Source organism: Procambarus clarkii, chromosome 58 (assembly GCF_040958095.1).
Source record: "Procambarus clarkii isolate CNS0578487 chromosome 58, FALCON_Pclarkii_2.0, whole genome shotgun sequence".
NCBI classification, from domain to species: domain Eukaryota; kingdom Metazoa; phylum Arthropoda; class Malacostraca; order Decapoda; family Cambaridae; genus Procambarus; species Procambarus clarkii.
This window is the reverse complement of record NC_091207.1, coordinates 25956105-25972006: the sequence shown is the minus strand read 5'-3', so window position 1 is coordinate 25972006 and position 15902 is coordinate 25956105. Positions and strand designations below refer to the sequence as shown.

The following is a 15902-nucleotide window of genomic DNA, read 5'->3' as shown; positions in this document are numbered from 1 at the left end:
TCTATTTTCCAGTAGCACAAAACCCAGTGACAGCGATGTATTGTAAACTTTTTTTGTTTTGTTTTTTTGGGGGGGGCCTTTTTTTTTATTAACTCAGCATTTTATTTTTATATATTGAGGGGTGACCTGGCTATTATGTATGCATAACAGTTTGGGTGCAGACCTTTACCGCCCTGGGTAAAATGCTGCGGGTTTTTATCTCAATATTTACCAGGCTAGCTTATGCTGAGTATGCTGGCAGCCCGGTTTAGTATGTTGCTCTGGGGGTATACTTGCCTCCCTCCCTCCCTCCCTCCCAGGGGGCGCTAGGAGGCATGGGGCATTATGCTGGGATACAAGGTCACTAAGTTGTTGGGAGGTAAGGTCACTAAGTTGTTGGGAGACAAGGTCACTAAGTTGTTGGGAGACAAGGTCACTAAGTTGTTGGGAGGTAAGGTCACTAAGTTGTTGGGAGGTAAGGTCACTAAGTTGTTGGGAGACAAGGTCACTAAGTTGTTGGGAGACAAGGTCACTAAGTTGTTGGGAGGGAAGGTCACTAAGTTGTTGGGAGGTAAGGTCACTAAGTTGTTGGGAGGTAAGGTCACTAAGTTGTTGGGAGGTAAGGTCACTAAGTTGTTGGGAGATAAGGTCACTAAGTTGCTGGGAGGTAAGGTCACTAAGTTGTTGGGAGACAAGGTCACTAAGTTGTTGGGAGACAAGGTCACTAAGTTGCTGGGAGGTAAGGTCACTAAGTTGCTGGGAGGTAAGGTCACTAAGTTGTTGGGAGATAAGGTCACTAAGTTGCTGGGAGGTAAGGTCACTAAGTTGTTGGGAGGGAAGGTCACTAAGTTGTTGGGAGACAAGGTCACTAAGTTGCTGGGAGGTAAGGTCACTAAGTTGCTGGGAGGTAAGGTCACTAAGTTGCTGGGAGGTAAGGTCACTAAGTTGCTGGGAGACAAGGTCACTAAGTTCCTGGGAGACAAGGTCACTAAGTTGCTGGGAGACAAGGTCACTAAGTTGTTGGGAGGTAAGGTCACTAAGTTGTTGGGAGGGAAGGTCAGTAAGTTGCTGGGAGGTAAGGTCAGTAAGTTGCTGGGAGACAAGGTCACTAAGTTCCTGGGAGACAAGGTCACTAAGTTCCTGGGAGACAAGGTCACTAAGTTCCTGGGAGACAAGGTCACTAAGTTGTTGGGAGACAAGGTCACTAAGTTGCTGGGAGACAAGGTCACTATAAGTTGCTGGGAGACAAGGTCACTAAGTTGCTGGGAGACAAGGTCACTAAGTTCCTGGGAGACAAGGTCACTAAGTTGTTGGGAGACAAGGTCACTAAGTTGTTGGGAGAGAAGGTCACTAAGTTGCTGGGAGACAAGGTCACTATAAGTTGCTGGGAGACAAGGTCACTAAGTTGCTGGGAGACAAGGTCACTATAAGTTGCTGGGAGACAAGGTCACTAAGTTGCTGAGAGACAAGGTCACTAAGTTGCTGGGAGACAAGGTCACTAAGTTCCTGGGAGACAAGGTCACTAAGTTGCTGGGAGACAAGGTCACTAAGTTGCTGGGAGACAAGGTCACTAAGTTTCTATTCCTTACCATTCCTGAGCAAGACATTCTTACTACACTAAAGAACAGACAAAGACAACTACACCACCTGCGGAGCCCCACATAACAGAGGCTATCACAGAATATTACAAAATATTAAATAATATGAAAAGAAGTCTAGGAAGGAAGTATTAAAGGAATGACTAGAACTAATCAGTAGTCCTGTAGTTATATACTGAGGAACTAGCCAGTATTCCTGTAGTTATATACTGAGGAACTAGCCAGTAGTCCTGTAGTCATATACTGAGGAACTAGCCAGTAGTCCTGTAGTCATATACTGAGGAACTAGCCAGTAGTCCTATAGTCATATACTGAGGAACTAGCCAATAGTCCTATAGTCATATACTGAGGAACTAGCCAGTAGTCCTATAGTCATATACTGAGGAACTAGCCAATAGTCCTATAGTCATATACTGAGGAACTAGCCAATAGTCCTATAGTCATATACTGAGGAACTAGCCAGTAGTCCTATAGTCATATACTGAGGAACTAGCCAATAGTCCTATAGTCATATACTGAGGAACTAGCCAATAGTCCTATAGTCATATACTGAGGAACTAGCCAATAGTCCTATAGTCATATACTAAGGTCCTATAGCCAGACAGACCCAATACCCGCCCCAGTTGGCCAGGTTCCCATTGTTAACACCTCCACCACATGTGGAGACGCCATCTTGTCTAGCATTACTCTGGCGAATATAATTATTAATTCCTTACACAGGACCCGTTATTCCACCTCTCTGAATATAATTATTAATTCCTTACACAGGACCTGTTATCCCACCTCTCTGAATATAATTATTAATTCCTTACACAGGACCCGTTATCCCACCTCTCTGAATATAATTATTAATTCCTTACACAGGACCTGTTATCCCACCTCTCTGAATATAATTATTAATTCCTTACACAGGACCCGTTATCCCACCTCTCTGAATATAATGATTAATTCCTTACACAGGACCTGTTATCCCACCTCTCTGAATATAATTATTAATTCCTTACACAGGACCTGTTATCCCACCTCTCTGAATATAATGATTAATTCCTTACACAGGACCCGTTATCTCACCTCTCTGAATATAATGATTAATTCCTTACACAGGACCCGTTATCCCACCTCTCTGAATATAATGATTAATTCCTTACACAGGACCCGTTATCCCACCTCTGAATATAATGATTAATTCCTTACACAGGACCCGTTACCCACCTCTCTGAATATAATGATTAATTCCTTACACAGGACCTGTTATCCCACCTCTCTGGGCCACCTACCATGGACTACTCCTCCTCCTCTAATTCCTAACTACTTAACCACTGTTGTGTGGATGGTTGTTCAATAGGTTATTATCTGCTAAATGTCGGGGAAAGCGAACCTTTCAACGCGTTGCTACTTAATGTCAGCTTACTGCTAAGTCTTTGTGAACTTGCTGTTAGAAGATGTTCTGTGGTTGAACATCAGAGAACAGTGAGGTGTTCTGTGGTTGAACATCAGCGAACACTGGGGTGTTCTGTGGTTGAACACCAGAGAACACTGTGGTGTTCTGTGGTTGAACACTAGAGAACACTGTGGTGTTCTGAGGTTGAACACCAGAGAACACTGAAGTGTTCTGTGGTTGAACACCAGAGAACACTGGGGTGTTCTGTGGTTGAACACCAGAGAACACTGGGGTGTTCTGTGGTTGAACACCAGAGAACACTGGGGTGTTCTGTGGTTGAACACCAGAGAACACTGGGGTGTTCTGTGGTTGAACATCAGAGAACACTGGGGTGTTCTGTGGTTGAACACCAGAGAACACTGGGGTGTTCTGTGGTTGAACACCAGAGAACACTGGGGTGTTCTGTGGTTGAACACCAGAGAACACTGGGGTGTTCTGTGGTTGAACACTAGAGAACACTGGGGTGTTCTGTGGTTGAACATCAGAGAACACTGAAGTGTTCTGTGGTTGAACACCAGAGAACACTGAGGTGTTCTGTGGTTGAACACCAGAGAACACTGGGGTGTTCTGTGGTTGAACACCAGAGAACACTGTGGTGTTCTGTGGTTGAACACCAGAGAACACTGAGGTGTTCTGTGGTTGAACACCAGAGAACACTGAGGTGTTCTGTGGTTGAACACCAGAGAACACTGAAGTGTTCTGTGGTTGAACACTAGAGAACACTGGGGTGTTCTGTGGTTGAACACCAGAGAACACTGTGGTGTTCTGTGGTTGAACACCAGAGAACACTGAGGTGTTCAACCCTTCTTGTCTTCCAGACATCTGTAAGCTGCTGACAGCTGTCACGGCTCTGAAGACTTTGTTGAACATTTGAACAAAGCTGTGGTGAACTTTGAACACCTGGCCGGCTGGAACCTGAACACCTGGCCGGCTGGGACCTGAACACCAGGCCGGCTGGGACGTGAACACCAGGCCGGCTGGAACCTGAACACCAGGCCGGCTGGGACGTGAACACCAGGCCGGCTGGGACATGAACACCAGGCCGGCTGGGACATGAACACCAGGCCGGCTGGGACGTGAACACCAGGCCGGCTGGGACATGAACACCAGGCCGGCTGGGACGTGAACACCAGGCCGGCTGGGACGTGAACACCAGGCCGGCTGGGACCTGAACAGCAGGCCGGCTGGGACCTGAACACCAGGCCGGCTGGGACGTGAACACCTGGCCGGCTGGGACGTGAACACCAGGCCGGCTGGGACGTGAACACCAGGCCGGCTGGGACGTGAACACCAGGCCGGCTGGGACGTGAACACCAGGCCGGCTGGGACGTGAACACCAGGCCGGCTGGGACGTGAACACCAGGCCGGCTGGGACGTGAACACCAGGCCGGCTGGGACGTGAACACCTGGCCGGCTGGGACATGAACACCTGGCCGGCTGGGACGTGAACACCTGGCCGGCTGGGACGTGAACACCAGGCCGGCTGGGACGTGAACACCAGGCCGGCTGGGACGTGAACACCTGGCCGGCTGGGACATGAACACCTGGCCGGCTGGGACGTGAACACCAGGCCGGCTGGGACGTGAACACCTGGCCGGCTGGGACATGAACACCTGGCCGGCTGGGACATGAACACCTGGCCGGCTGGGACATGAACACCTGGCCGGCTGGGACGTGAACACCTGGCCGGCTGGGACATGAACACCTGGCCGGCTGGGACGTGAACACCTGGCCGGCTGGGACATGAACACCTGGCCGGCTGGGACATGAACACCTGGCCGGCTGGGACATGAACACCTTGCCGGCTGGGACATGAACACCTGGCCGGCTGGGACATGAACACCAGGCCGGCTGGGACGTGAACACCAGGCCGGCTGGGACGTGAACACCAGGCCGGCTGGGACCTGAACACCAGGCCGGCTGGGACGTGAACACCAGGCCGGCTGGGACGTGAACACCAGGCCGGCTAGGACCTGAGCACGTGGCCGGCTCCCAGCTTATCAGAATACCTCAGGAGCCCCCAATACACTCACGACCATTCCAAGTTCTTCAACATTTAAAATGCAGAGTAGTGTTATGGTGGGGGGAGGGGGCGAGGGGGAGGGGGCGAGGGGGAGGGGGCGAGGGAGGGGTGGCGAGGGAGGGGGGAAGGTGGTGAGAGGGGGAGGGGGTGGTGGCGAGGGGGGGGGCCAGTACGGAGGCCGACGCTTCGTATGCAAATTGGAAATCACAAGTTTAAAGTTCATCTCCGTAGGAAAAAAGATCACTTAGTGCGGAGTGAAGTAGATTGGTGACGGAGTTGTGCACGAAAAACTAAATAGGTTTCACGGCTTGGGGCTCCCCTGCTTGGGGCTTCTCTGCTTGGGGCTCCCCTGCTTGGGGCTCCCCTGCTTGGGGCTCCCCTGCTTGGAGCTCCCCTGCTTGGGGCTCCCCTGCTTGGGGCTCCCCTGCTTGGAACTCCACTGCTTGGAGCTCCCCTGCTTGGGGCTTCTCTGCTTGGGGGCTCCCCTACTTGGGGCTCCCCTGCTTGGGGCTCCCCTGCTTGGAGCTCCACTGCTTGGAGCTCCCCTGCTTGGAGCTCCCCTGCTTGGAGCTCCCCTGCTTGGGGCTCCCCTGCTTGGAGCTCCCCTGCTTGGAGCTCCCCTACTTGGGGCTCCCCTGCTTGGGGCTCCCCTGCTTGGGGCTCCCCTGCTTGGGGCTCCCCTGCTTGGAACTCCACTGCTTGGAGCTCCCCTGCTTGGAGCTCCCCTGCTTGGGGCTCCCCTGCTTGGGGCTCCCCTGCTTGGAGCTCCCCTGCTTGGGGCTCCCCTGCTTGGGGCTCCCCTGCTTGGAGCTCCCCTGCTTGGGGCTCCCCTGCTTGGGGCTCCACTGCTTGGAGCTCCCCTGCTTGGAGCTCACCCTGCTTGGAGCTTCCCTGCTTGGGGCTCCCCTGCTTGGAGCTCCCCTGCTTGGAGCTCCGCTGCTTGGAGCTCCCCTGCTTGGAGCTCCCCTGCTTGGAGCTCCCCTGCTTGGTGCTCCCCTGCTTGGTGCTCCCCTGCTTGGTGCTCCCCTGCTTGGTGCTCCCCTGCTTGGGGCTCCCCTGCTTGGAGCTCCCCTGCTTGGGGCTCCCCTGCTTGGGGCTCCCCTGCTTGGGGCTCCCCTGCTTGGGGCTCCCCTGCTTGGGGCTCCCCTGCTTGGTGCTCCCCTGCTTGGGGCTCCCCTGCTTGGAGCTCCCCTGCTTGGGGCTCCCCTGCTTGGGGGCTCTCCTGCTTGGGGGCTCCCCTGCTTGGGGCTTCTCTGCTTGGGGGCTCCCCTGCTTGGGGCTCCCCTGCTTGGGGCTCCCCTGCTTGGGGCTTTACTAATAAAGCAGGGAGACCCCCCAGCTGAATATTATGAAGGAACTACAGTCACAGAGAAATGCTTTATTGACATTGTAAGTCCAATTACAGTCAGATCTATGTTATATGAGCTGTGGGTTGAGAGTGACTTTGAACCAGGAGAGTCCCAGAATCTGTTGACGTAGAGTGCCAGCAAATATCTTTATCTTCACTGTGTGATAAAGTTAGGTTAGGTTAGGTTAGTTTAGGCTAGGTTTAGTGAGATTAGGATAGGATAGATTAGGCTATGTTGAGTTAGTATAAACTAGGCTATGCTTAGTTAGTATAGATTAGGCTATGTTGAGTTAGTATTGACTAGGCTATGTTTAGTTAGTTAAGGTGAGGTTAATATAGACTAGGCTATGTTTAGTTAGTATAGACTAGGCTATGTTACGTTAGATAAGGTCAGGTTAATAGATTAGGCTATATTTAGTTAGATAAGATAAGGCTAATATAGATTAAGCTATGTGTAGTCACCTAAGGTTACGTAAGTATAGATTAGGCTACCTTTAGTTTAACTAAAGCTAGGGAGTTTGATTTCGAATATCTTTCAACAAATTCACACAAAAAAGTTGCTTTTACGACTTCAAATGAACGCAAATACCCGGCAAGTAGTTACGGTACCTGAATGACCTTATCATCAATCAATCGTGTCTATTTGCGGTTGAATATAGAGTCTGGCAGCGCTGCGTGTGACGTCACTAAGTATGGAGCATGTGGAAACGTTTTGGCAGTGTTGAGGCTGAGTGTTGAGGCTGAGTATCCAGGCTGAGTATCCAGGCTGAGTATCTAGGCTGAGTATCCAGGCTGAGTATCCATGCTGAGTATCCAGGCTGAGTATCCAGGCTGAGTATCCAGGCTGAGTATCTAGGCTGAGTATCCAGGCTGAGTATCCAGGCTGAGTATCCACGCTGAGTATCCACGCTGAGTATCCAGGCTGAGTATCTAGGCTGAGTATCCACGCTGAGTATCCACGCTGAGTATCCAGGCTGAGTATCCAGGCTGAGTATCTAGGCTGAGTATCCAGGCTGAGTATCTAGGCTGAGTATCCAAGCTGAGTATCTAGGCTGAGTATCCAGGCTGAGTATGCAGGCTGAGTATCTAGGCTGAGTATCCAGGCTGAGTATCTAATTGCAAGGTTTTAGAGACGAGTACAGAAGGTAATGCGTAATGCGTGTATACTGCTGCCCCTCCGTGAGTATGTATGTATGTATACTCCCTCCGTGAGTATGCATGTATACTACATACAGTAAACTCCTTGGGTCAGTGTGTAGGTGTTGCTTGCCCGTGACGGGTATATATTTATACATGTGCGCGCGCGCCACCAGACATGTGAGCGCGTGGCCGCCTCTTGTGTACGCATGTGTATGTATGAAATTGCGTATGTATGTATGAAAGTTTGCATGTATGTATGCATGTATTTATGAAAGTATGTATGTATGAAAGTATGTATGTACGTATTTATGAAAATATGTATGAATGTATGTATGTATGTATGTATGTATGTATGTATGTATGTATGTATGTATGTATGTATGTATGTATGTATGTATGTATGTATGTATGTATATATGTATGTATGTATGCATGTATGTATATATGTATGTATGTATGCGCATAAAACGATGTCAATCAGTTGGACGGAACCTGACATCAACGTGGTCCGCTACACTTATAAATATTTCACCTCAAATTCAATGATTTTGTCAAGTGCCTTGTTAAATATTTGAGGCAAATGCGGGCCGCTTGCATTAAGAGTGGGAAATCGATGAATAACTGAGTGATAAGAGAATGAAGAGTGAAAAATGAACAAATCATAATCGCTGACAATCCCGCCACCTCCTGCCGGCTCTTACGTCTGGCACGCCCACACGGCGCATGGGCCCCAGGAGTTCTTCGTTTCAAAATAGATCTTTATCAAGCAAACAGCTTTGTCTGACTTACTCAGTGGAGAGAATATTACCTCTTTGTGCTGTGGGAGCTGACGTGTCTCATCTCCAGCCTGGAATATTGAGCAAGGGGTCGGTGCTGTGGCCTCACCATCCCATATGTGAGAAGTAAGGTTCTCTAGGAACAGCAGCAGCGGCGGCGGCGGCGGGAGGATGATATTATCGTATCGCATTTTACCCGCTGTTGATGCCTCTGCTGTGTTGATGAGGGGGTGGTGGTATTTTTGCCTGCTGGGGCTCGTTATGGCCGAGGTGTGGCCACTTGCAGGGTCGTTAATGAGGGAGGATGTGAGGGGAGAAGGGAGGGAGAGAGGACAGTGCGTGTACAAATGTCGCGCATCAAACTGGCATCCCGGGGCGCTTTATACAGTGTCGATGCCAATGTCATCTCAGTATACTTGTGGCAGTGGAAGGAAGTGTACGGCCGGCCGCGTCTCTCCCGCTCGGACATTCCTTCCTCCCTCCCAGTCATCGTCCTCTCCCTTCCTCGTGACAAGTGTAACAGCGTCTTAAGATATATATAACCACATAGTTTCCGATGGAATAACCCGCACAGGGCGGCGCCCCCCCCCCCCAGGTCCCGAAAAAATGCAGCCTCCCATATGACCGCACCAGACGAGCCTAGGAAAGACTTACGGGTAAACATAAGAAAAAGAGGAAAAGGATCCTTCCCATTTCGTGAAGAATTGGGTGGGTGTAGCCCCTCTCCACACCCCCCTCTCCCCCCCCTCCACCACCACCACCCCCCACCACCATTGTTCAACTCTTCCCCAAACCTACAAGTGCGTTTCTGAAGGGGGAAAGAAAGGAAAAAAGAGTTTAAGGTCAGTACTACGTCCATAGTGATGATGGTGGTGGTAATTGTCGTGGGGGCGGCGACGGGGGCCGTGTAGGCGACGCCGACGGTGCTGCTACAGAGGCTCTATAGCCTCCACCACCACCAGGAGAACCGTAGCCGTGTGTGAGACACAGAGACACAGACAGAGAGGACAGGAGTCTGCAATGACCATCACGTCGACGACCAAGGCCACCAGACGCGGCTACAGAATGGTGAGTGTTGCTGCTCCTCTCCCTAACCCAACTAGCACACACACACACACTAGTCACTAGCGAACCCAACTAGCACACACACACACTAGTCAGAAGCGAACCCAACTAGCACACACACACACTAGTCAGAAGCGAACCCAACTAGCACACACACACACTAGTCACTAGCGGCCACCACACGCTAGTTATAACAGGATACTAGCCGCGTCGAGCACACACACGGCGCTTAGCCACCCGATTTTCAATTGGAAATCTACCCAACAGAGCCTAACCTGAGCAAACCCAAAGCAACCTAACCCAACAGAGCCTAACCTAAGCAAACACAAAGCAACCTAACCCAACAGAGCCTAACCTAAGCAAACCCAAAGTAACCTAACCCAAAGCAACCTAACCCAACAGAGCCTAACCTAAGCAAACTCAAAGCAGCCTTACCTAAGCAAACCCAAAGCAACCTAACCCAACAGAGCCTAACCTAAGCAAGCCCAAAGCAACCTAACCCAACAGACCCTAACCTAAGCAACCTAACCCAACAGACCCTAACCTAAGCAAACCCAAAGCAATTTAACCCAACAAAGCCTAACCTAAGCAAACCCAAAGCAATTTAACCCAACAAAGCCTAACCTAAGCAAACCGAAAGTAACCTAACCCAACAGAGCCTTACCTAAGCAAACCCAAAGCAATTTAACCCAACAGAGCCTAACCTAAGCAAACTCAAAGCAACCTAACCCAACAGCCTTACCTAAGCAAACCCAAAGCAACCTAACCCAACAGAGCCTAACCTAAGCAAACCCAAAGCAACCTAACCCAACAGAGCCTAACCTAATCAAACCCAAAGCAACCTAACCCAACAGAGCCTAACCTAAGCAAACCCAAAGCAATTTAACCCAACAGAGCCTAACCTAAGCAAACCCAAAGCAACCTAACCCAACAAAGCCTAACCTAAGCAAACCCAAAGCAACCTAACCCAACAGAGCCTTACCTAAGCAAACCCAAAGCAACTTAACCCAACAAAGCCTAACCTAAGCAAACCCAAAACAACCTAACCCAACAGAGCCTTACCTAATCAAACCCAAAGCAACCTAACCCAACAGAGCCTAACCTAAGCAAACCCAAAGCAATTTAATCCAACAGAGCCTAACCTAAGCAAACCCAAAGCAACCTAACCCAACAAAGCCTAACCTAAGCAAACCCAAAACAACCTAACCCAACAGAGCCTTACCTAACGGTCTTAACTTTACCAATTCCAGTCTTAAAAAAAACAGCAAACAAGCTTTGTCTAGGCGCCTTGGGTACTGTTTGACAATACCTAGCAAGAACCCCCCCCCCAGGCTAGATACACTACAACTAACTTGTGCTAACAATTACAACTAGCTAGAAGGGTAGAAGCCATAGAACATAGGCCTAAGCATATAGGCTGCGTGCCCTCAATAGAGACTAGCCTCGTTTGTTTCAAATTTCAAAATCTAAAACTAAATTGGACTAGAAAGAACTTGCAATAGTCGGCGGTTCTGACGAAACCTCAGATAGCTTTGAATTAGTTTTCCGATATATTAGAAAACGCTGGAAAGCACATAGGCCACTTATTGGGAAATATTAGAGTAGCACCTTATTGCTCCAGTGAAAGCGTGCCCCCCATGTGAGGCAGGCACAGGGCAGTAGGCCTACTGACCCATGTGAGGCAGGCACATGGCAGTAGGCCTACTGACCCATGTGAGGCAGGCACATGGCAGTAGGCCTACTGACCCATGTGAGGCAGGCACATGGCAGTAGGCCTACTGACACATGTGAGGCAGGCACACGGCAGTAGGCCTACTGACCCATGTGAGGCAGGTACAGGACATTGTACTGTGGAATGCATGGCTAGGCCTAGAGGCGCTGCGATATTCCATACAGTATAACATCTGCCTAACGTATCATAACGTGACAAAACGTATTCAGTGTAAAAAACAACGCAAAAGCAGGTTGGGTGCTTCATCGGTGACGTCATCGGTGACGTCACCTACTACGATAGTAGGGTGACGTCACCGATGACGTCACTTTCGTACAGTTCACGACATTCTACTGGAGTCTTACATCCAGTTATTGTCACTGATGTAGCCTATCTGTTTAACCTGGAGTCTTACATGCAGTTATTGTCACTGATGTAGCCTATCTGTTTAATCTGGAGTCTTACATGCAGTTATCGTCACTGATGTAGCCTATCTGTTTAATCTGGAGTCTTACATGCAGTTATCGTCACTGATGTAGCCTATCTGTTTAATCTGGAGTCTTACATCCAGTTATAATGACCGATGTAGCCTATCTGTTTAACCCTTTTTTTCGGAACTTTCTTTGCATTTGCCTTAATGCCTCTACTTAGCAATTTGTCTCGTTTGATTACATATCATTACCATTGTTCCATTTCAGTCAGATATCCTGTTATTCTCTCAAAAGACCTCGATGCACTACTTGCTCAGTCATCGTAAGGGACATTGGTGGTGCTGGGGGGGGGGGCGAGCTGGTTAATACCTGGTTGATACCTGGTTGATGGGGTTCTGGGAGTTCGTCTACTCCCCAAGCCCGGCCCGAGGCCAGGCTCGACTTGTGAGAGTTTGGTCCACCAGGCTGTTGCTTGGAGCGGCCCGCAGGCCCACATACCCACCACAGCCCGGTTGGTCCGGCACTCCTTGGAGGAATAAATCTAGTTTCCTCTTGAAAATGTCCACGGTTGTTCCGGCAATATTTCTTATGCTTGCTGGGAGGACGTTGAACAACCGCGGACCTCTGATGTTGAGCTGGGGTATTCATGGTTGTAGGTTTTCGGGAAAAATATTCTTCTATAGTGCCTAACCAATGTAACATAGTCTAATCTATGTGCCGCCAAGGCGAGTAGAGAAAGGTCAAGATACAATGTTTTGGACGTTTCTAGAAATCAAACCTAGAACTCTATTGACATTGTGTACGTTCATATAATGCCCGAAACGTTTCGCGTATGAATTGCTTTATGTAATTGACACTATATATTTATGAATTCTCCACTGTATCAAGCATGAAATATATGTATGTGTATTTGAAATCTAATTATTATATTTCTTTTTGTCTTGAGGTCTATATTAGGCTAATATTTTTCTTCAAGATAATGCTTACTGCAGAATTTGCTAATAACTTCACCAGTGAGCTGAACATTGAATGCCACATTTGTTAAAATGTTTACAAATGTAAAGTTAATCCGCGCAAATCTGAATCAGTTGACTAGTCATAGTTTAAATGTATTATTAGCTTCAAATTTCGCTTCGCTATCGTTTTCAGATGTCATTATTCTGCTTTATAAATTTAGACTTTTAGTGTTAATGTCCAAACCTGAGTCCCTATCACAAGTGACCATTCAGGTTATCATACTTAAGCTAAATTAATACTCCTACCTCACGGGATGGCCATAATGAATGAACTATCTTGAGATGATTTCGGGGCTTTTTAGTTTCTCCGCGGCCCGGTCCTCGACCAGGCCTCCACCCCCAGGAAGCAGCCCGTGACAGCTGGCTACCACTCAGGTACCTATTTTACTGCTAGGTAACATGGGCATAGGGTGAAAGAAACTCTGCCCATTGTTTCTCGCCGGCGCCCGGGAACGAACCCAGGACCACAGGATCACAAGTCCAGTGTGCTGTTCGCTCGGCCGACCGGCTCCCAACTAGACCAAGACTCTCAACAATGGCATAATTCACTGCAATAATTGTTCTCTAATATCATGAGTTTCAAGCTTCCGTCTTCATGTTCTTGTGCGTAAGAGTAATGACAACATTGATGAGGTCGACCTAAATAGTATCATTGTTTGTGTTTTGCCCCCCGCCTGTCCTCAGGCTGGGTTCTGCACTGGACCCGTTGTCTGCTCCGGGTCGTTAGTGTCTAGTTATTGTCTAGTAACGGCTATTAAAACAATAGAATAACGGGAACATAGATTTGTAGACCATGTTCAAACTCCCGTACACCTACACAGTCGAGTAGGCTTTGAACGGCTTAGTTGTCTGTATAATTTTTGATGTATTGCGTAGGCTGCTGTAATACTGAGGCAACCAACCAATTTGTGCTAATTTACACACACACACGCACACACACATGACAAAGAGTGCTGGGAAGACGGGACACCACGAGCGTAGCTCTCATCCTGTAACTACACTTAGGTAATTACACACACACACACACACACACACACACACACACACACACACACACACACACACACACACACACACACACACACACACACACACACACACAATGATTTATACTTGATGTTCTTACCCTGTACTGATTATATTTATTCAACATAGGCTGTCTGTAAGCCTACTCGGAATCCTAGTTCTGTGTTTTCTTTCGCGATAATTAGGTTATGTATATTTTCAGTACATGTACACTCACGTTTAGTAGATAGTCTATATTCATATGCTGTATACCTATACTCGGTAATGTGAAAATACAGAAATACACAATTTAATTAGTATGCTCTCGATCTTCATTGGCTCTCTCACACTGTCAGTTTGGTTAGGCCTTTCACCTCCCTCCCTTCTTCACTCTCAGCTTCCACTTCTCTCCCTCACTCTCGGTTATTGCTTCTCTCTCTCTCACTCTCGGTTTTTACCTCTCTACCTTGCTTCCACTCTCAGTTATCAACTACCTTACCCAGTTATTTATCTCCCTCACTTTCACTCTGAATTATAACTTCTTTCCTCTTCATTACTTCTCACTCAATTATTGCCTCTTTTCATCACTTCGTTGTTATCACATTCCTGCACTCTCAGCTGTTATCACTCTCCCCAACTCTCAGCTGTTACCTTTCACTATCTCTCAACGATGACTTAATCAATATTGTCATGAGGCTAAAGAGGTAGCCTATCGCAGTCAGTTGATGTTTGGCTGAGAAATTGTTTGATTTCACCCTTCCGGTTAGTTGTCATTAGTTCAAGGATAATATTGATTGAAGAAGTAGTTTGATGTTATCATCATCTTTGCGTGTGGATGCTGGTTGCAGAGGCCTAGGCTAATTTTGCATTATACTTACTAATTTCAAACTGGCGATTGGATAGGATAGTTTTCGGGTAGGTCTTTAGGTGGATGGTTGTGTGACGTAATTAAACTCAGGCTAGTGGATGGTCAGGTCTGACTTTGGTAGATTGAAATTGAAATTGAATTGAAATTGAAATAAGTTTATTGAGGTAAAATACACACAAAGGGATGAGGTTGCTCAAGCTATTCTCACCCCGTTCAGTACATCGTGTTAATACGTACATATACACACATCACAAACAATAAACATATTACTTTGGTAGATGGATGAACTAAGTTAGCGTCATGATATCTCACCCTTGTGGATGATGTAGAGGATAGCATGACATCAACCTTCCTTTCCAAGGGCAAAGGGAAAATGTGAAGATAACATAAATGAACATCTAAATAATTAATAATAATATAATACAAATTATAAAGATAATTATAAAGATTATAATCTTATAATCTTATATAATCTATCTAATAATTATATCTTATATAATCTAATCTTATTATATAAAGATTATAAAGATTTATAAATTATAAAGATATAATTATAAAGATTATAAAGACCAATTATAATAATAATGATATTAAAAATGAAACTCCAATGGTTATTGATTCACTAATTTCGTGTTGAGGAACGTAATGTTGACAGAAGCGGCGCCTCGTACCCCCTCCCCCCCCCCTCATTACCAGAGACAAGTTTTCCGGCAGTAATTAGCCTGCCACACCTTCCGCCCTCCCGGCCTCGCTCCTGTCTGAATTAACAGTCATTCGACGCAAAAATGCACGTACACATCATCCGAACTTTGCAGGGACGGACGGCGAGAGGTGCCGGGGGGGTGTGGGGGGGAAGTGGGGGGGGGGGGGTACACGTGCGGTGGATCGAACAGTGTGGCCAGCATGTTCACTAGCACCGCTCACAGGATGGGTATGGGGTGCACAATAAACTAGCCGCCTCCGGCGGTAACAATCAAATTGATCGTAGTCTGGTTAGGCTTCTCAGTCGCACTGTGGAAAATCAGGTGGTTGACACTCTAGACACGACGAAGTCAATGACATCATTGGGAAGAGCCTTGCCTCTGCCCAGTGTCCAGCGGAGAGAGAGCCCCGCAATCTATTGAACCATAAACTCTGCTAGCTTTGCCGGCCGACCAGACGGTATCACACTGCGCCCTTTGAAGGGTGGCAGACAGTTGGCATGGGACTATACTTGCGTATCCACCCTGGCAACCACTTACATCAACCTCTCTGCCGGCACAGCAGGAGCCGCAGCGACACACAGATAGTTACAAGTCGACCAAGTACAGGGAATTAGATCACAGGTACAACTTCGTTCCAATAGGATCTGAGACCCTAGGCCCATGGGGAGAGAGTGCAAGAAGATTTCTTAAGGTTCTTGGTTCCAGGCTCATTGACACTACTAGAGACCCTAGAGCGGCAAGTTTTCTTCCAGCGCCTCAGTGTCGCGATCCAGAGGGGAAATGCCCGCTTCATCCTC

General features: G+C 48.0%; 2 protein-coding genes across 2 annotated transcripts in view; one reads left to right on the top strand and one right to left on the bottom strand.

The window, feature by feature from the left end:
- Window positions 1-3012: 3012 nt before the first annotated feature.
- Window positions 3013-3888, bottom strand: LOC138353595 (activity-dependent neuroprotector homeobox protein 2-like). Its single transcript, XM_069306791.1, has one exon. The coding sequence runs from the start codon at window positions 3886-3888 to the stop codon at window positions 3013-3015; it is 876 nt and encodes a 291-aa protein (XP_069162892.1).
- Window positions 3889-8627: 4739 nt separating this feature from the next.
- Window positions 8628-15902, top strand: part of LOC138353542 (uncharacterized) — a 310043-nt gene continuing 302768 nt past the window's right edge. Inside the window, exon 1 of the mRNA XM_069306704.1 lies at window positions 8628-9373. Coding sequence (XP_069162805.1) covers window positions 9326-9373 — 48 coding nt within the window. The 5' untranslated portion in view covers window positions 8628-9325. The remainder of the gene's footprint in view (window positions 9374-15902) is intronic.

Coding starts and splice junctions, on each gene's coding strand:
- LOC138353595 (XM_069306791.1), bottom strand. CDS start 3,888: ATGTTCAACAAAGTCTTCAGAGCCGTGACAGCTGTCAGCAGCTTACAG.